Source organism: Calliphora vicina, chromosome 4 (genome assembly GCF_958450345.1).
Source record: "Calliphora vicina chromosome 4, idCalVici1.1, whole genome shotgun sequence".
NCBI classification, from domain to species: Eukaryota; Metazoa; Arthropoda; class Insecta; order Diptera; family Calliphoridae; genus Calliphora; species Calliphora vicina.
Genome location: NC_088783.1, coordinates 107,736,763 through 107,757,543, shown reverse-complemented (window position 1 = coordinate 107,757,543; position 20,781 = coordinate 107,736,763). Strand labels below are relative to the sequence as shown.

General features: G+C 32.6%; 2 protein-coding genes across 2 annotated transcripts; both read left to right on the top strand.

Moving 5' to 3' along the window:
• Window positions 1–238: 238 nt before the first annotated feature.
• On the top strand, window positions 239–1,405 carry LOC135958658 (succinate--CoA ligase [ADP/GDP-forming] subunit alpha, mitochondrial-like). Its single transcript, XM_065509551.1, has one exon. The coding sequence runs from the start codon at window positions 335–337 to the stop codon at window positions 1,403–1,405; it is 1,071 nt and encodes a 356-aa protein (XP_065365623.1). The 5' UTR covers window positions 239–334.
• Window positions 1,406–6,802: 5,397 nt separating this feature from the next.
• LOC135957508 (C-type lectin 37Da-like) lies at window positions 6,803–7,419 on the top strand. The gene is made up of 3 exons (XM_065508269.1): window positions 6,803–6,851; window positions 6,910–6,983; window positions 7,036–7,419. The coding sequence occupies exons 1-3, from the start codon at window positions 6,803–6,805 to the stop codon at window positions 7,402–7,404; spliced, it is 492 nt and encodes a 163-aa protein (XP_065364341.1). The 3' UTR covers window positions 7,405–7,419.
• Window positions 7,420–20,781: the final 13,362 nt, after the last annotated feature.

Below are 20,781 nucleotides of genomic sequence, written 5' to 3'. Positions count from 1 at the left end.
GCTGCAGTCTTAATCAGATAAAGGTTGATCTGTAGTAGCGGAATCAGTGACAGAGTTGACGATTTCTTACTTTAAATTTAATATTCCAATTTCTATAGCTATTAGTCTTGTACAAAGAAAACATTTATACAGCGCAATACTGTTGCAAAAGTTAGAAATGAAATGCCCCCTATAAAACTCGAAACTTTCTTTCAAAACTTACAGTTTGAAAAACCTTCATTCAAACACAATTATTGTGACAGCTAGTTTTATAATTTTCAAACAAAAAGAAAAATAAATATTTCTCATAAAACAAAACAATTAAAAACAAATTGAACAGGATCTTGGTGAAAACATGGCCCTTATATCAAAACTACGCTTCTTAATAAAACCAAATCTTTTTAAATTGCCTACAACCATAAATTTGAACATTTATCGTTTCATTTGCGAGGAAGCTTACCATGAAACCCTTAAGAATCTATGCATAACCAAAGAATCCAAAGTTATATGCCAGGGATTTACGGGCAAACAGGCCACTTTCCATTGCAAGGAGGCAATAGCCTATGGCACTAAAATTGTGGGTGGTGTTTCTCCCAAAAAGGCTGGTACTAAACATTTAGATTTGCCCGTATTTAAATCGGTAGAGGAGGCTAAAAAGGCTACTTGTCCTCACGCCACAGTGATTTATGTACCACCTCCAGCCGCAGCCGGAGCCATAATGGAGGCTATTAAGGCAGAAATACCCTTAATAGTGTGCATTACTGAAGGTATACCCCAGCATGAAATGGTTAAGGTGAAGCAGGCTTTGCTTACCCAAGAAAGATCACGTTTGGTGGGTCCCAACTGTCCAGGTATTATAGCACCCGAACAATGTAAAATAGGCATAATGCCGGCTGTCATACACAAACGGGGGATGATTGGAATAGTATCACGCTCGGGTACCTTGACCTATGAAGCGGTTAATCAAACTACTCATTATGGTTTGGGTCAAACCTTGTGTGTGGGTCTGGGTGGTGATCCCTTTAATGGCACTAATTTTATAGATTGTTTGGAGATATTCTTGAAGGATTCCGCCTGCAAAGGCATTGTAATGATAGGTGAAATAGGTGGAGATGCAGAGGAAAAGGCGGCTGATTTCTTAAATGAGAACAATTGTGGCGATCCTCCCAAGCCCGTAGCTGCTTTTATAGCTGGTCTAACAGCCCCTGCTGGCAGGCGTATGGGTCATGCGGGTGCCATTATTTCGGGTGGCAAAGGAGGAGCCATGGATAAAATAGCCGCCCTAAAAGATGCCAATGTGGTAGTAACCAATAATCCCACAACTATAGGCAAAGTTTTGTATGAAGAAATGCTGGAAATGGAAATTATTAAGCCCCAAATCAAAAAGCCAGAAGAAAAGAAACCAGAAAAGGGGCAGAAAAAATAAAATACTTAAAAATTTGCTTTGTTTTAATACAAAATTGTTTGGTAATAAAATCTTAAGATTCTTTTCTTTTTTTATTATTTTAAAACTCTTTGAGGTGTGTGCTTGTTTATTTTGCTGTGATAATTTCCAGCATTTTCTGCTAAATCCCTCTCATATCAATTTCATGCTTCATCTTAATAGAAAATCTTTGCTGGTAGAAAATCTCATCATCCTTTTAAATAAACTGCTTTCTATACTATGATGTCTTAGTGTCTGCCAAAGTATTTTTTCTGCTATAATCTTCTGCTACTTTTTATTTTATTTGGTTTTTGTCAAATAAACTGTCTTATCACTGTGTTTACGCATGAAAATGTTGCCACAATTGGAACACGCAAATCCAGCATTAAGAAGTTTTAAACGGTTTTTTTAAAGACAAATATAAACAAAGTTTTAAGTTTGTATTAAGTAAAATCAAGAATGAAATAGGAATGAGCCTGAAAATTAACATGAAAAATTATAATTGTTGTTTTAAGAATTAAAAATTAATAATTCTATGTACTCGCAACACCATTTCCAATTGAATTCCTAGCCCCCATACAAATTTCCCCCCATATTACTGTTTGAGTTGTTATAAATATGTTGATTATGCGGCAATCCTAATAAAACGTTGCACAAATTAGCTCTAAGTACTCTGAAATTATACTGTAAAAATCGGACAACGTTTGTCCTTAGTCCCCATACAAGGTCCCCCTCATCAAATGCCTTAAACATTCATAATTTTCTTACAATAATTAATATCGTTATGAAATTTAATTTCTTAAACAACATTTTGTTCATTCTCAAACAATTAGAAGAATTAATATTACCTTCATTGTCTGCTCGCACAAGCAACAGGGGACGAAGCAACAGGGGACGAAGGCACATATTTTTTGCTTAAAATAAGGTGTCAGTTCATGTCCAACATTTAATCTGCAGTGTATTAAAAAAAGAGAGAATTATATTAATAAGTATTCTCCTTGAGCCGACCACTGTTCTATACACTTTATATTCATATTCTCCCCTTTAGTTACCAACTAAGAAATGAGATTTTCTGTTAAAAACATATGTTTGCGAATTTATTTCTGATTTGCTAAATATGTATGAATATTTGAAAAGAATTTCTATTCATAAGATGCGAATTGTTGGTTGTTTCCATTGATTTGTATACATATTTTTGAACTGTGGCATGTATAATATTTTGTATAATTAATTGTTCTAACCTTATGATTTGTCTAACTCTGTACATTGAGAAATATATTCGAAAATACAAATGTTATTATGACCTCTGGTGACACACATAAACAGCTACATCATATCTACAATTGCATTTTGGATTTTGAATTTGTTTGGATATTAAATTGAATTTTATTTATAGATTTTGTGAACATTCATTGAAATTTTAAAGGCCACAAGAGTAAATTGCTGGCAAAGTGTTGATTTGATTTATGGGAAAATGTTAAACAATTGTCACACAATAATATTTTCAGGCAAGTATTAAAATTAAATTTTTATTTATATTTAATTTGGCTTTATAATCCAATAAATACAAAAAGAAAAACATATAAAACAAAACTTAAGAGAACTAGAACTGAACAAGAACTAGACTAGAACCTGAACTAGAAATGAACTAGAAGTGAACTAGAACTGAACTAGAACTGAACTAGAACTGAACTAGAACTGAACTAGAACTGAACTAGAACTGAACTAGAACTGAACTAGAACTGAACTAGAACTGAACTAGAACTGAACTAGAACTGAATTAGAACTGAACTAGAACTGAACTAGAACTGAACTAGAACTGAACTAGAACTGAACTAGAACTGAACTAGAACTGAACTAGAACTGAACTAGAACTGAACTAGAACTGAACTAGAACTGAACTAGAACTGAACTAGAACTGAACTAGAACTGAACTAGAACTGAACTAGAACTGAACTAGAACTGAACTAGAACTGAACTAGAACTGAACTAGAACTGAACTAGAACTGAACTAGAACTGAACTAGAACTGAACTAGAACTGAACTAGAACTGAACTAGAACTGAACTAGAACTGAACTAGAACTGAACTAGAACTGAACTAGAACTGAACTAGAACTGAACTAGAACTGAACTAGAACTGAACTAGAACTGAACTAGAACTGAACTAGAACTGAACTAGAACTGAACTAGAACTGAACTAGAACTGAACTAGAACTGAACTAGAACTGAACTAGAACTGAACTAGAACTGAACTAGAACTGAACTAGAACTGAACTAGAACTGAACTAGAACTGAACTAGAACTGAACTAGAACTGAACTAGAACTGAACTAGAACTGAACTAGAACTGAACTAGAACTGAACTAGAACTGAACTAGAACTGAACTAGAACTGAACTAGAACTGAACTAGAACTGAACTAGAACTGAACTAGAACTGAACTAGAACTGAACTAGAACTGAACTAGAACTGAACTAGAACTGAACTAGAACTGAACTAGAACTGAACTAGAACTGAACTAGAACTGAACTAGAACTGAACTAGGACTGAACTAGAACTGAACTAGAACTGAACTAGAACTGAACTAGAACTGAACAAGAACTAGACTTGAACCTGAACTAGAACTGAACTAGAACTGAACTAGAACTGAACAAGAACTAGACTTGAACCTGAACTAGAACTGAACTAGAACTGAACTAGAACTGAACTAGAACTGAACTAGAACTGAACTAGAACTGAACTAGAACTGAACTAGAACTGAACTAGAACTGAACTAGAACTGAACTAGAACTGAACTAGAACTGAACTAGAACTGAACTAGAACTGAACTTGAACTAGAACTGAACTAGAACTGAACTAGAACTGAACTAGAACTGAACTAGAACTGAACTAGAACTGAACTAGAACTGAACTAGAACTGAACTAGAACTGAACTAGAACTGAACTAGAACTGAACTAGAACTGAACTAGAACTGAACTAGAACTGAACTAGAACTGAACTAGAACTGAACTAGAACTGAACTAGAACTGAACTAGAACTGAACTAGAACTGAACTAGAACTGAACTAGAACTGAACTAGAACTGAACTAGAACTGAACTAGAACTGAACTAGAACTGAACTAGAACTGAACTAGAACTGAACTAGAACTGAACTAGAACTGAACTAGAACTGAACTAGAACTGAACTAGAACTGAACTAGAACTGAACTAGAACTGAACTAGAACTGAACTAGAACTGAACTAGAACTGAACTAGAACTGAACTAGAACTGAACTAGAACTGAACTAGAACTGAACTAGAACTGAACTAGAACTGAACTAGAACTGAACTAGAACTGAACTAGAACTGAACTAGAACTGAACTAGAACTGAACTAGAACTGAACTTGAACTAGAACTGAACTAGAACTGAACTAGAACTGAACTAGAACTGAACTAGAACTGAACTAGAACTGAACTAGAACTGAACTAGAACTGAACTAGAACTGAACTAGAACTGAACTAGAACTGAACTAGAACTGAACTAGAACTGAACTAGAACTGAACTAGAACTGAACTAGAACTGAACTAGAACTGAACTAGAACTGAACTAGAACTGAACTAGAACTGAACTAGAACTGAACTAGAACTGAACTAGAACTGAACTAGAACTGAACTAGAACTGAACTAGAACTGAACTAGAACTGAACTAGAACTGAACTAGAACTGAACTAGAACTGAACTAGAACTGAACTAGAACTGAACTAGAACTGAACTAGAACTGAACTAGAACTGAACTAGAACTGAACTAGAACTGAACTAGAACTGAACTAGAACTGAACTAGAACTGAACTAGAACTGAACTAGAACTGAACTAGAACTGAACTAGAACTGAACTAGAACTGAACTAGAACTGAACTAGAACTGAACTAGAACTGAACTAGGACTGAACTAGAACTGAACTAGAACTGAACTAGAACTGAACTAGAACTGAACAAGAACTAGACTTGAACCTGAACTAGAACTGAACTAGAACTGAACTAGAACTGAACTAGAACTGAACTAGAACTGAACTAGAACTGAACTAGAACTGAACTAGAACTGAACTAGAACTGAACTAGAACTGAACTAGAACTGAACTAGAACTGAACTAGAACTGAACTAGAACTGAACTAGAACTGAACTAGAACTGAACTAGAACTGAACTAGAACTGAACTAGAACTGAACTAGAACTGAACTAGAACTGAACTAGAACTGAACTAGAACTGAACTAGAACTGAACTAGAACTGAACTAGAACTGAACTAGAACTGAACTAGAACTGAACTAGAACTGAACTAGAACTGAACTAGAACTGAACTAGAACTGAACTAGAACTGAACTAGAACTGAACTAGAACTGAACTAGAACTGAACTAGAACTGAACTAGAACTGAACTAGAACTGAACTAGAACTGAACTAGAACTGAACTAGAACTGAACTAGAACTGAACTAGAACTGAACTAGAACTGAACTAGAACTGAACTAGAACTGAACTAGAACTGAACTAGAACTGAACTAGAACTGAACTAGAACTGAACTAGAACTGAACTAGAACTGAACTAGAACTGAACTAGAACTGAACTAGAACTGAACTAGAACTGAACTAGAACTGAACTAGAACTGAACTAGAACTGAACTAGAACTGAACTAGAACTGAACTAGAACTGAACTAGAACTGAACTAGAACTGAACTAGAACTGAACTAGAACTGAACTAGAACTGAACTAGAACTGAACTAGAACTGAACTAGAACTGAACTAGAACTGAACTTGAACTAGAACTGAACTAGAACTGAACTAGAACTGAACTAGAACTGAACTAGAACTGAACTAGAACTGAACTAGAACTGAACTAGAACTGAACTAGAACTGAACTAGAACTGAACTAGAACTGAACTAGAACTGAACTAGAACTGAACTAGAACTGAACTAGAACTGAACTAGAACTGAACTAGAACTGAACTAGAACTGAACTAGAACTGAACTAGAACTGAACTAGAACTGAACTAGAACTGAACTAGAACTGAACTAGAACTGAACTAGAACTGAACTAGAACTGAACTAGAACTAGAACTAGAACTGAACTAGAACTGAACTAGAACTGAACTAGAACTGAACTAGAACTGAACTAGAACTGAACTAGAACTGAACTAGAACTGAACTAGAACTGAACTAGAACTGAACTAGAACTAGAACTAGAACTGAACTAGAACTGAACTAGAACTGAACTAGAACTGAACTAGAACTGAACTAGAACTGAACTAGAACTGAACTAGAACTGAACTAGAACTGAACTAGAACTGAACTAGAACTGAACTAGAACTGAACTAGAACTGAACTAGAACTGAACTAGAACTGAACTAGAACTGAACTAGAACTTCAATGGTATTGACCAGTCGTACTCCCCAGGTAGACACTAGTATTTTGGAAGGTATGTAACTTCTAAATTGTATCTATATAGTTCAATTAATAATATATATTTCTGATAGATTTTCCCGATAATCTAAATATACAGCCATTTGTAAGAGTAGACCATAAATTTTATTATTTTGGACAAAGCAAGGTACTGGATTTTTCTTTTAAGATCTTTTATATTACTTTTCATCTCTTTTTAGGTTAGTTGGTACAATGCCTTCTTGGTTTGCCGTACCCTAGGCGGTTATTTGGCATCTTTGGAAACCGCAGAAGAATTTGCCACTTTATCCAATTATTTGATTGACAAATATCCCTTAGATCGTTGGTGGTGGTTGTCAGGCTCTGATCAAGACTCAGAAGGTATTTTTTCTTGGTATAATACTGGTGAACCTGTAAAATATGCCGATTGGTCTGCTGGCCAACCGGACAATATGGGCGGTAATGAGGATTGTGTACATTTGTGGCATGTGGCGAATAAGTATCAGATGAACGATTGGATATGTAAACAGAAGGCATATTATATTTGTCAAGCTGATAAACCTATAACGGTAGCTGTTAGTTTATTTTAAACACTTACAATTTAACACAAATTTAAAATTTTAAATATGAATGAAATTTAATAATCCCTAATTAATCCTTATGGAACATATATGTATACCTTTAAAAATCTAAGGTTGGGGGACTGTATTACCAGAGATCAAAGATCATTTAATTTTGACTCAGTTGGATTCGCAAGGTTCATACACGTTTTCTCTTAAATACCCTTTAATAAAAAATCCTTAAGATCAAAAGAATTCTAGATGCAATTTTTCTCCATACAATTTAGAGGCACTCTAATCAACATGCTTGTTATATCTTGTATTATTTTGAACATTTTGTTTTAACAAACTGCCAAATAACTGTCAATTACAGACGAAAACTAAACACTTGTCATAAAAATCTCGGTAAAAAGTATCAAAAATGAAGCAAAAATAAATTTAAAGATAACTATAGATTGCGGATTATTTTTAAAATAAAAAAACCCCACAATTTAAAGCGTATTTAAGGGACTAAATATGTAGTTCTCTGGTTCAGTTCTAGTTCAGTTCTAGTTCAGTTCTAGTTCAGTTCTAGTTCAGTTCTAGTTCAGTTCTAGTTCAGTTCTAGTTCAGTTCTAGTTCAGTTCTAGTTCAGTTCTAGTTCAGTTCTAGTTCAGTTCTAGTTCAGTTCTAGTTCAGTTCTAGTTCAGTTCTAGTTCAGTTCTAGTTCAGTTCTAGTTCAGTTCTAGTTCAGTTCTAGTTCAGTTCTAGTTCAGTTCTAGTTCAGTTCTAGTTCAGTTCTAGTTCAGTTCTAGTTCAGTTCTAGTTCAGTTCTAGTTCAGTTCTAGTTCAGTTCTAGTTCAGTTCTAGTTCAGTTCTAGTTCAGTTCTAGTTCAGTTCTAGTTCAGTTCTAGTTCAGTTCTAGTTCAGTTCTAGTTCAGTTCTAGTTCTAGTTCAGTTCTAGTTCAGTTCTAGTTCAGTTCTAGTTCAGTTCTAGTTCAGTTCTAGTTCAGTTCTAGTTCAGTTCTAGTTCAGTTCTAGTTCAGTTCTAGTTCAGTTCTAGTTCAGTTCTAGTTCAGTTCTAGTTCAGTTCTAGTTCAGTTCTAGTTCAGTTCTAGTTCAATAATTCTAGTAATTGTCGCAGTTTTGAGTTTATTTTTCTCTTTCTAATTTGTTCAGAAGTTAGGTAGTTACCTAAACTCATATGCAGCCTAAGTTTAACAGGTATTATGGATATTAAAGTTTCCTAGGTTCTTGGAGTGTCTTAGGATTCTAGATAAGATAGACTTTCATCTCCGGTGTTAGCATGATATATGAAGGAGCCTAGGATTTATTACCTAGATTTTATAATGGACTGAACATTGCGTCTTATTGCTCATAGTACTCTTTGGTGCCACAGACTGTCTAAAAAGTTTAAATTAACACCCTTCTGGACAAAGCCTTTTTAAGTGACAGATCTTTTATACATAAAAACATAAACCTAATACGGGAATTGAACCCTCTGATTGATAGCCCTGAACATTATCGTCTAGTTTATTATCGTAAGTTTCCTTTAACTTAGGCATGTATTAAGCTTTAAATCACTACCTATTCAGTCACGTTTTCAATAAGTTTCCAAAGAGAGAAAAACGTATTTAATTTACCTTGTCATCATTTTGAATTGACATTTTCAAAATTAACTTAAAAGAAATAAAAATTCAATACGTTTCATTCTCCATTACAATTTGTTTATTTATGCTCAACAAAGTTTATTTTAAAGTTTTTTTTTTATTTCATTCGTTCTACTCGTTCTTCTCTTATGGCAAAAACTGGCGAAAGTATTCGAGAAAAGGATAAAGGAAATTCAACAGAAAATAAAAAGGGAAGTTAAATAAAACCTGTGTAAACATTTGCCATTTTATTGAAATGCAATAGAGTTGCAGAGTAAGTTGGTTTGTGTAATTTTAATGTAAAAATGTAGTATATGAATAGAATTGTAAAAACATACATATAAGTAGAGTAAATGGCTTGGAATTTTGCATAGAATTTTGGGTGAACAAATGGTAGAGTGAAAGGGTTGCCCAATAAGGAAACTAAGGAATAAATAATGGGTTAAAATGGCCTTCAAAACTAACTAAATATTTTACAATTTAAATATACTTAAATTTCTGGTCATTTCCCAATTCAATCCATTTAATTTCCTGAAAGATTTGTGATAATATTGTAATACACAGTACAACACGAAATAAAATAGCCACATACGGAAACCACTACGTGATAAAAGACCAAAAAAAAAAAGATCCGTGTCTCCCAGTTTTGCCCAAAGTCATGCACATTGTTTATGGGCCCCCAAAGATTTGGGGCCTCGGTGTCATTTTTGCAAAAAAGTGATCATTTTCTCAGGCTCATATCTTGCAAACTCTTAGGAATTTTGATTTATTCTCTGAGGCAAAGTTGTAGCCCTTGTCATAAAGAACAGAAATTGTGAACATATAAAATCAAAAAAACTTAATTTTCAAGATCAAATTCACAAAAATTCGAAATAATTTTTTTTATGGCTGCCTAAAAGTATGCTTTAGTTTTTTCTTACTAACTTATATTGACCTACCTAAAGGGTGTTAAGAATCATTCCTAGGAAGTTCATATGTTCTAGAAAGTTGTTTATTGAGATCTTAGGTACATTTTTGTGCTTGATTGTTTCCTTGAATTTTGAACGGTTTGCTACCTATGGACCTGAACAAAGGAAAAAAGTTAAAAAAAATCGAATTTTTTTAAGTTTTTTGCGATTTTGATCTTGAAGATAAAGTTGTTTTGGTTTTATATTTAATTTTATATACAATTTTTGTTCTTTATGACAAGCGCTACAACTTTGCCTCAGAGAGTAAATCAAAATTCCAAAGCGTTTGCAAGATATGAGTCTGAGAATATGATCACTTTTTTGCAAAAACGACACCGAGGCCCCAAATCTTTGGGGGCCATACAAAAAGTGCATGACTTTGAGCAAAACTGGAAGACACGGGTCTTTTATCACGTATTGGTGTCCGTATATGGTTATATTTCCATGACTCAAAAAACTACACATAGTGATATTATCTCTTTATTTAGTTTCTAAATTCTTTTGTTCAAGAGCTGGCAATACTTTTTTTTTTGCATGACTCCTATATCTTTTCAAATCAAATTCTACCAATACAACCATTGAAATGTAAATTCAACACTACTACCATTGACTTTAACTTGGAATACCGGAAATAGCTGTCACACATACCTGAAATACATCTCAACTTGTAAGTAAATATGTATAAAACCAACCTACAGTTTTAAAAGTAACAATTGAAAACTTTGCACTTGATATAAAACTCAAGTGGCAGTTTATTAACAATAAGTTAAAGTAAAATTAAATTTTGAGAAAGCTACCACTTCAATGTAATCCTGTCATGCAAGTAGCAGCCGGCCCATTACTTTATTACCCACTGGTAATGCAGAGGATGCACAAACTACCACATAGTTTGGTCAGTTCCTAGTCTCTAATAAATTCACAGCAGCAAATTCCATTCCTTAATCTATCGGGTTTTTTACATATACAATTGTTAGTATTTTGTGTGTTTCTATGCTAGCATAGGAGGCATAGAAAAATCCTATGAATTCAATGATTTTTGTTGGTTTTTGTTGAAGAAAAGATTTTCCCTTAACAAAACCCAGCCAAGATTATCTTGTATAAAAGTTTAATATAAACTTTAGGTTTATTTTTGTGTAAATTTTCTTACTTAGAAAAACTTTGTATTTCTTTTATTTTTTAGCTATTGCTCTTTCTGTAGCAAATAGAAAAATATTTGTAAGTTGTTTAAACTGTTGTACATTTTGTTGTAGGAAATATGTTGTAAATTTCAAATAGAGTATGAATATAATTTGAACAATTGTTTGCAACGAATATTGAATGCTCTACAAGAGATGGCAGCCAAAAAAAAGATAATTAGTTAAATCCTACTTAATTTTTTCTGCAAAATTATTTAATATTATTATTTTATATAGAAGATTGATCCATAGCGAATACTCAGAAATTTATAGTTTCCTTACCTGCAACGGCCTTCATATATAACTGTACCTATAGGTACATTTTAGTCATCCCTCCATCCTTTCAGAAAACTTTAGCTACCTTCCAATGGCCCTCAAGTCCTCTTTGATGTAGGCAGCTTCAGATCAATGTCCAGTGATCTACTGCAGATCTTTGAGCTCCTGTTATACTCAGAGCTACCATTTAGCAGTCTTACTTGTTTAAATTACAGTATATTGTTACGTTTTAACCTTTTCAAAACGTTGGTTTATTTCCTTTAAATAAACCGGATACTTTTGATTGCAAATAAAAGCCGTTTAGTAGTTTAAAAATTGTAACAACTCTTTATTTATTTAAAATGTACAACAACCACAGAATTAAATAGTCAGTCAATGTTTTTTATACACGTTTATAAATTCGCAGAAATACAGACACACTTTATAATGTACACGAATTCACTTTAAAATACAGCACACTTTAAGGCACTCAGTTGATGTTTATTCAAATAGCGTCTCTGATAAACTCACTAACGATTGCAACCACTGCCACTATTTATAACACTGCCATCTGCACTCTAGATTGCTCTTTAACTGTCTAGAGGTTTCTAATACATACGCCATCTGTGGTGTACTTTCTACAATGTTCTTTAACTGAATATTCGAATTCGAATATACGGTCGCAGCAAACAGCGTTGCCAACTTACGATCAATGGTCAACTGAAAGCTTTTATTCAATGTTAATAATGCCCACAGATATGTTACAGTTTGCTATAACAGCACTGTTATTTGAAAGCATTCTGCTACTTTTAAATCAGCCGTTAAAATCGTTACATTTGAATTCAAGTACAATTTCGTAACAATATGTTGTATTAAAACATTTTCTTAATATTCCTTAAAATTTTTATTTACAAAATGTTACCAACATACAGATCCACTTATAATTCCTCTTCCATTATTACAACGATGATTACTTGGTAATAAATGAAAAAATGATTGTATTGAAATGTAAATATGTTCGCTTAATAAAAACATAAGTAAAAAAAAAAATAATTTCTTTCTCCCGTTTTTCTTCCATTTTTTGACAGACATATTGGCTACAATATCAAATAGAAAAAATCTTATATACTAGTACATATTTTCTTTTGTTGAGTGAACAACATAACATAGAACTATTGTACTTACGTTACTTTAAAGCCCATAAACTTTGAATTGAAAACAAGCTGTTCCGTCTACTAGATCCTAATGCCTGCCACCTAAAGTTATTTGAAACACAACAAAAGAATGTATTTCTTTTTTTTTTTTGAAATGAAAATTACTTTATCTTGACAGGTTTGAAATGGGATTTCGTTTGTTACTTACAGATTGTTTGATTTTCTTAACAATAAATACTGTGGGAATATGTTTTTCTTATAATTTTTCTTTCATTTTAATGTTTTTTTTTATAAAGAAATTTAAGTGGGAATGTGTGTTAAGGGAAATACTACATATAGAAAACAAATGAAATAAATCAAACAAATATTAGCTTTTAAGGTTAGAATTTTATTGAAAATTTAATAGAGTCTATTAAAATGATAATAGTTTTGAAATGAATTTTTCAATACATAATAACAATTGAGATTATTAAAGAATTGAACATAAATCAGGGTAAATAGTTTAATAATTCAAAGCTAGAGTATCCAAAACCGAAACCGAAAACCGGTCAACCGGTTTTTTCATCTTTGTAAACTCCACCGGTTTCGGTTTTTTTAACTTTTCGGTTTTTTGACAAACCGGTTATTATTAGACGGTTAACCGGTTTTAATTAAATATATTTTCAAAAGCTCATTCAAACATATTTATGAAAAACTTTGATACCATTTTTCAACATTTATGAATATTTTTAAAAAATTGTTTTTGAGTCTATTTTTGGAATATATTTAGAGATGTTTACAATTTATTTCATTGAAGTATCGCTATGCGTGTTCGATTGATAGCAATTTGAAAATGTATGAAAATAGATTTTTGAATCCAAAAATTTTTTTTTAAAAAAGTGCCTTCGATTTTTTGCATATAAAATTTGTAAAAACTATAATTTTGTAATAAAAATGATTTGGAATGCTTAGAAACATATTAGGGAAATACAAAAATATTTTAAAAAAAATTTTACTTAATGTACAAATTAAATTAATTGTTTACATCAGGTAAATAATGTAAACGAATAAAACTTTATAATTTTTCTAACAAAACTTATAATTTGGAGGTTTATAACATAAAATTTAACAAACTTTATATATTTTACAAAATGTAAACAATGTAAATTACTTGTTTACATTAGGTAAATAATGTAAACAAATAAAAATTTTTAATTTTTCTAGCAGAAATGTTTATTTATATGTTTACAACATAAAATTTGGCAAAATTTTTAAATTTTACTTCATGTAAACAATGTAAATTAATTGTTTACATTAGGTAAATAATGTAAACAAATACAAATTTACAATTTTTCAAAAAGAAATTGTAATTTATATGTTTACAACATAAAATTTGGCAACATTTTGAAATTTTACTTCATGTAAACAATGTAAATTACTTGTTTACATTAGGTAAATAATGTAAACAATAAAATATTATAATTTTTCTAATAGAAATTGTAATTTATATGTTAACCACATAAAATTTGGCAAAATTTTGATATTTTACTTCATGTAAACAATGTAAATTAATTGTTTACATAAGGTAAATAATGTTAACAAATAAAAATTTATAATTTTTCTAAAAGAAATTGTAATTTCTATGTTTACAACATAAAATTTGGCAAAATTTTGAAATTTTACTTCATGTAAACAATGTAAATTAATTGTTTACATTAGGTAAATAATGCAAACAAATACAAATTTACAATTTTTCTAAAAGAAATTGTAATTTGTATGTTTACAACATAAAATTTGGCAAAATTTTTAAATTTTACTTTATGTAAACAATATAAATTAATTGTTTACATTAGGTAAATAATGCAAACAAATACAAATTTATAATTTTTCTAACAAAAGTTATAATTTGGAGGTTTATCACATAAAATTTGGCAAAATTTTTAAATTTTCTTAAGGTAAACAATGTATGTTAATTGTTTACATTAGGTAAATAATGTAAAAAAAACTAAATTTATAATTTATGTTTATGTTAATAACATAAAATTTGGCAAAATTTTGAAATTTTACTTTATGTAAACGATGTAAATTAATTGTTTACATTAGGTAAATAATGTAAACTGACAAAAAATGGAAAATTAAACACCGTCAAATACAAATAGCGTATTAGAAACATAATTTTAAAATAAATTTGGTAATTTTACACAAGGTAAACAATGTAAAGTAATTGTTTACATAAGGTAAACAATAAAATTTTAAAATTTCTCTTACAGAACTGATAATTTTCTTGTTTATAATATAAAATTTGGAAAAAAATTTCAATTTTACAAAATGTAAACAATGTAAAATTATTTTTTACATTAAGTAAATATTGTAAATACCGAAAAATTTATAATTTTTCCAACACAAGTTATCATTTTATATGTTTATAACACAAAATTTGCCAAAGTTTCCAGGACTAAACATTTAATTTGGTATAACGGATGAACCAGGATACGTAGGACCTTAATATTAATATCAGTCCAGTTCAAACTTGTAACCGGTTTTTTTGAAGACAAAAACCGAAACCGCTTAACCGGTTTTTTTAAAAGACAATAATCGGTTTTTTCAAAAACACACTTTTTCAGTTAAACCGGAAACCGGTTTTTTTTTTTAAATTTGCCGGTTTTATGGACTCTCTATTCAAAGGATTACCTTTAAAAATCTTTTATTATTATTAAACTATCATATAAAGGGTGTTTTTGAAGCCCGATAGAACTTAAAATTATAAAAAATTAAAGATATCAAATCGCACGAATTCGGAGATAAATTGACAGGTCCAAGTTATAGCCAAATTTTGATTTCAATAAATCGATGGTTGAGGTCGCTGTATTGCACGTTACGCCATCCTGCTGAAACCACATATCGCCCGGATCAATGCCATCCATATTTTCAAACAAAAAAATTATTGATCATGTTGCGATAATGATCTCCATTGATCGCAATGCGATCTCCGACTTAATTTTTGAAGCAATGAGGTCCGACGCACAGTAGCACAAATCAATATTTGATGCCCCTAAAAAATATTGAATAAACCTCTTTTACAGTAAATTGTCCAACGATTTCAAAAATGCTACCCTTATTACAATCAGATTTGGTTCAGAAGATATAGCCCTTCAAAATTTACTGATTTTCAGTTTTCAAAAAAAAAATGGACAATTTTTAGGTAATTTGGTCCGCTTTCAGATACAATATATCGAAAACTATGTAACTGATTGCCACTAATGAAGACGTAATGCATAATCTTTTATTGTCTTCAGACCCATTTATAAATAGATTTTGCTCAAAGCTGCAAATCAAAAAATTGGAGTACGATAATGATGTTAAAAAATTATTAAAAGACTATGCTTAAATTACTAATTATGGTTTTTCTAGGGGAGATGGGCGTAAAAATGGGCGGATCAGATATAAATTTCCAAGAGCCCATTCTACAGTTATAATATTTATTTTTTGAGAAAATTGAGTTGATGCATTAAAAATCAAGGGAGTTATGAAACTTTTTCAATACAAGTTGTATGGGAAGTGGGCGTAAAAGTGGGCGGATATTCTTCAAGTTTCACACAAATGATTCTGAGTGCTTAAGAATGCTATGTGCCAAAAATCAATGCCGTAGGTCAAAATTTAATTTTCACTTTGTATGGGAGGTGGGCGTAAAAGTGGGCTGATCATTTTGATTTTTAAATTTTTTCTTGATTCGAACAAAAAATGCCTATGTGTTAAGTTTCATTGTCCTTGGACAACTTCTTCTATTTTTAGCCTCTCGTTGTATGAACTTCAACCAATGTGCGACGGTGTCACCAGCGCTGCAGCGTGCAAACCCCACCAAACGATGCATTTTTCTGGATGTAATGGAGTCTGTAGAATCTGTTGTTGATTGTTGCGGCAATTTTGTTTATTAACAAACCCCTCAAGCCAAAAATTAGCCTCATCGCTAAACAAAATTTTGTCTATAAATTGCGAGAATCGAAAACTGATTTTAAAGTAAATTTGGATAATATGGTAGCGTTGATTAAGCGTCAATCTATTCATAATGCTTTGCCAGAGTATACTAATCATAAATGTCAAAAAGTCGGCCCAATATGACAGTTCGTTTGACAGTTAACCCTTTCTTAAGTTCTATCGGTCTTAAAAAAAATACCCTTTACCTAAGTATGAAAACATTTCCCTTTATATCTGTGTTTATATTTGTTCTAATTACATGTCTTGACTATTAAAGCACAAAACACTATAATGAACAAAAAATAATAATAATAATGAAATCTTTGTATTAAAATCTTATCCTAGTTTCTTAAATACAACATCAACATTATTATAAAATTATAATCTCTACGCTATAATAGTTTGTTATTATTGCTTGAAGAGAGAAAGAGAGTTCTATATTTTTTTTTTCTCTCTGCACTAATGTTGTGTCTCCTTTATTGTAAAATGTTTAATGTTTAATGTATCCTTGTTGCACTTAATTATGTAAAATGCTGTGTAAATTCAATTACACTACCACAACAGACAGCAAAAACATACCAAGAAAGACATACAGACGGACAGACAGAGAGACGCTAGGTAAGAAGGACGAGAGAGAGAGCAATAGAAATAACTATACAGTCACCTAAATACTTTCGCAAAGATACATAAAAAGGAGTTCATTTTAACTTAGTGGCACAAGTAATAAGGATAAAACTAAACATCACTTCTACCCCCATTATACTTACAATAGCAAGACCCACTAATAGTAAAGCACAGAGTGTTAGAACTTTTGCAACTTAACTTGTTGCAACTACAACATAATAGAATAAATCGATTTTTTAATAAAATTTTGAGTTTTTGTGAAATTTGTATACAATTAGTTTCTTCGATGCCGAACGTGACAATCAAGACGTTCGATTGTCACGTTCGGCAAAAATATAAAGAAATTTCAAATAAAAATTTTCTCATTTACATTTTTCTTATTACAATTTAAGTAGCACTTTGCTTAATGAAAAAGATAGATTCTGTCTATTAGTTGTCGATCACTGGGATCCCCAATAAGACAAAAAATAGAAATCGTTTTCGACTGGCTCTAGAAATTGGAACATCATTAAAAAGCTTTTATTTTATCCACCACCAAAAAGAAGGATTATGTCAATCCGTTTGTAAAAATTTTGGTCGTAAAACCAAAAAGTATATATATTCCAGTTCCTTATACAATTCTAAGACGATCTAGCAATATCCGTCCGTCTGTTAATGGAACGACAGGGCCATGAGAAAAGGATATATATATTAATTCCTTTAGTTCCTATAAAGAGCATAGGGTCTCAACAAAAGATTTCCAATCGTTTCTGTTTAATGTTAGGTTCCTTATTTCATTTCAGCTTTTTTCCAGCTCGCGAGCAAGCCGTCCTTTCCTTCTGCTATCTTGCGGATTCCAGTCGATGGCAATGCGAGTTACATATCCAGGTGGTCTTCGTAATACGTTTCCAATACATCGCCATTTCCATCTCAAAACTTCGGATCGTATTTGGCTTTGATGTTTGACTGTCCAGAGGTGTAGGTTCGATATCCTGTTGGACCAGTAGATTTTCAGTATTCTTCTTAGGCATTTGTTGGTGAAAACTTGCAAAGTTTTTACGTCTCTAGCAGCCCTAGTCAACGTTGCATTTACTCGCATTCTGTCTCTATCATTTGAAGGCATTGCACCATGTCAGAGTGACTGTGTGGTAGAAGGCATAATTTTGTTGGTGAAAACATATTCCACATTTCACAGAGGAGCACAGACTTAAAACGCGAATTTGAAAATTGTTTTCTTAGTGCAGGTGGAGATTGGGGGTGATTTCCACATTGTGTTTAGCTGTCCGAAAGCTTGCCAAGCTCTCATTATATGATATGAGACATCATCAGAAGAGCCTCCAGTCGATATTATGCTTGGGTAGCCCCAAGTAGCAAAAGTCTTTCTCGTCCTGTAGTTGGATGTTTTGAATTTATGTTTTGCATTTACTTGCATTACCCCCGTCTTATTTATATTTATTCTAAGTCCTGCCTTTACAGGTTCTGTCTCTACCATTTGAAGGCTTTGCACCATGACAGAGTGACTGTGTATTAGAAGGCATATATCGTCGGTATAGTCAAGATCAGCCATGAGGCCGCCTATATATATTTTTCCATATTTCCTAGGAGGAGCATAGGGCCTTAACAAATTCTCTCCATTCTACTTTGTCTAAAGCTAAGTTTTTAATTTCCCCCCATGTGTAGCCTGCTTCTAGTGCTTCTACATCTACCAGATTAGCCGGTTTACCTCTTCTGCGACTACCCTGAGGATTCCAATCCACAGCTGAGCGTGCGATATCATCATGTGGCTTTCTTAAGATATGCCCAATCCACATCTACTTGCGGCGTCTAATTTCGAACGATATTGGCTCCTGGTGCGTTGCCGACCATAAAGCCGGATTGGTGATGGTGTTCGACCCGAAGATGCGCATGATTTTCCGTAAGCAGCTGCAGGTTTTGCAAGCTTTTATCAATCTTTGTTGGCAGCATTCCATGTCTCGCAGCCATAAAGAACCATCGATTTTATGCTGGCATTAAATATTTTAATTTTGGAGCTCCTTGTGATGTATGTGGACTTTCATATCATTTCCAGAGAGCTGAATTCTGCACGCCCCTTATTAATTCGGCATCTGATGTTTTCAGCTGGTCCACCTTTGGCAGTAATGAGGCTGCCTAAATAACAAAATGAGTCCACATTATCAAATGGATTGCAACCTACAGAAATTGTTCGGGTGTTATTTGTGTTTATCCGCATAACTTTGGTCTTAGGTATGTTAATTGAGAACCCTGCTAGAGCAGTTCAGCGGCCGCCTAAACCCCATATTATCTCTATATTGTTGCTCGTTGGATTTCTCATGACATTGTCCAGCACTACGTTAAAGAGTAACGGCGACAAGATGCAACCTTGTCGTACACCAGCTTTAACAGAAACCTTATTGTTAACTGAGTTCCGGTGATGTATAAAACAATTTGCGTTTCTGTATAGCTCTTGGATAAACCCTATAATTTTCCTACACAAAGAAAACAGATTCGTGGTAGAAACCGAATTTGTTGCCAATCGAATGATTCTGCCTTAGTGACCGATAATTTGGTAAGGGATAACCAAAGTTTGGTTGCTACAACAGAAATTCTTCCCTAATAACTGATTTTCTATTGCTAGAACCGAAAAATGCTATGTGTGCAACCGAATCCTTCGATTGGCTACAAATTCGGTTGCCAGTATGAATCTGTTTTGTCTGTGTAGGTATGCCTTTACATGTGAGTGCATTCCAAATGGTAGTGTGGACAAGTGTGTCGAGGTATAGGGGGGGATCTCCTTTCCCCTGATTGTTCAATTATTATGCGCAGGCTATTTATGTGGTCTACACAGGATTTTTGAGCTCTGAACCCAGCGATTACTTTATTTATCATGCTTAGGAGTGTGATCCCCCTCCAGTTTTTGAACTCCGTGGGATCACCTTTCTTAGGAATGTTGAGGATCAAACCCTTTTTCAGTTTGTCGGAAAGTTCATTATCATATCAGTGTCGTTGCACCACATTCTGAATCAGGAAGGCACTTGCAGGATCTGTAGATATCAAATCTTCCTCAAATGTTCTCGGTTTATCACAAATGTTCGGCAGAAATGTTTGGCATTTGGGCAGAATCGATCAAGTAGAACCAGAGATATGAAACCAAATATGATACAACCTCCAAAAATTTTTTATTTTTCAAAAATATTTTGCTATTTTCTTTAATAGAAGTGTTAACCGGGTACTTCTCAACTGGAGCTTCTGTAGTTTGCGCGAGGATATTGAGAAACTAGAAACAGTGTAAAGGACTCTGATAATCCCAGTCTATACTTATTTCCTGTCATTTTATTTTTTCACTTTATTTCTCTTTATGTTTCCTGACTTCTTTCTTTTTCTCTCTCTAAATTCATTTCTTCTCAATGGATGATATGGATCTCCGAGTGCATGTGTTCTTCTTCTAGTACAAACCTCTTTCAAGTTTAAAACGTTTCCCAGTATTCTTGATAACAATGTTAATAAATATTTTTGACCAACTTTTGTTGCAATAATGCCCCATAGTGCTTCACCATAATCACTGCATTTACAACAATAACAAATTATGTTAAAACAACAACTGCAATATTAAGTAAAACTACAACCAACAACTATGAGACAACTATGTAGAGAGAGCAGAATTTGAACGTTTAATGCATTTCGAAAATTGTTT

Excerpts from the sequence above, each read along its gene's own strand:
- LOC135958658 (XM_065509551.1), top strand. The coding sequence starts at position 335 with ATGGCCCTTATATCAAAACTACGCTTCTTAATAAAACCAAATCTTTTT.
- LOC135957508 (XM_065508269.1), top strand. The coding sequence starts at position 6,803 with ATGGTATTGACCAGTCGTACTCCCCAGGTAGACACTAGTATTTTGGAA. Across the intron at positions 6,852-6,909 it reads AGACACTAGTATTTTGGAAG|ATTTTCCCGATAATCTAAAT; the intron begins GTATGTAACTTC and ends TATTTCTGATAG. Across the intron at positions 6,984-7,035 it reads ATTATTTTGGACAAAGCAAG|GTTAGTTGGTACAATGCCTT; the intron begins GTACTGGATTTT and ends ATCTCTTTTTAG.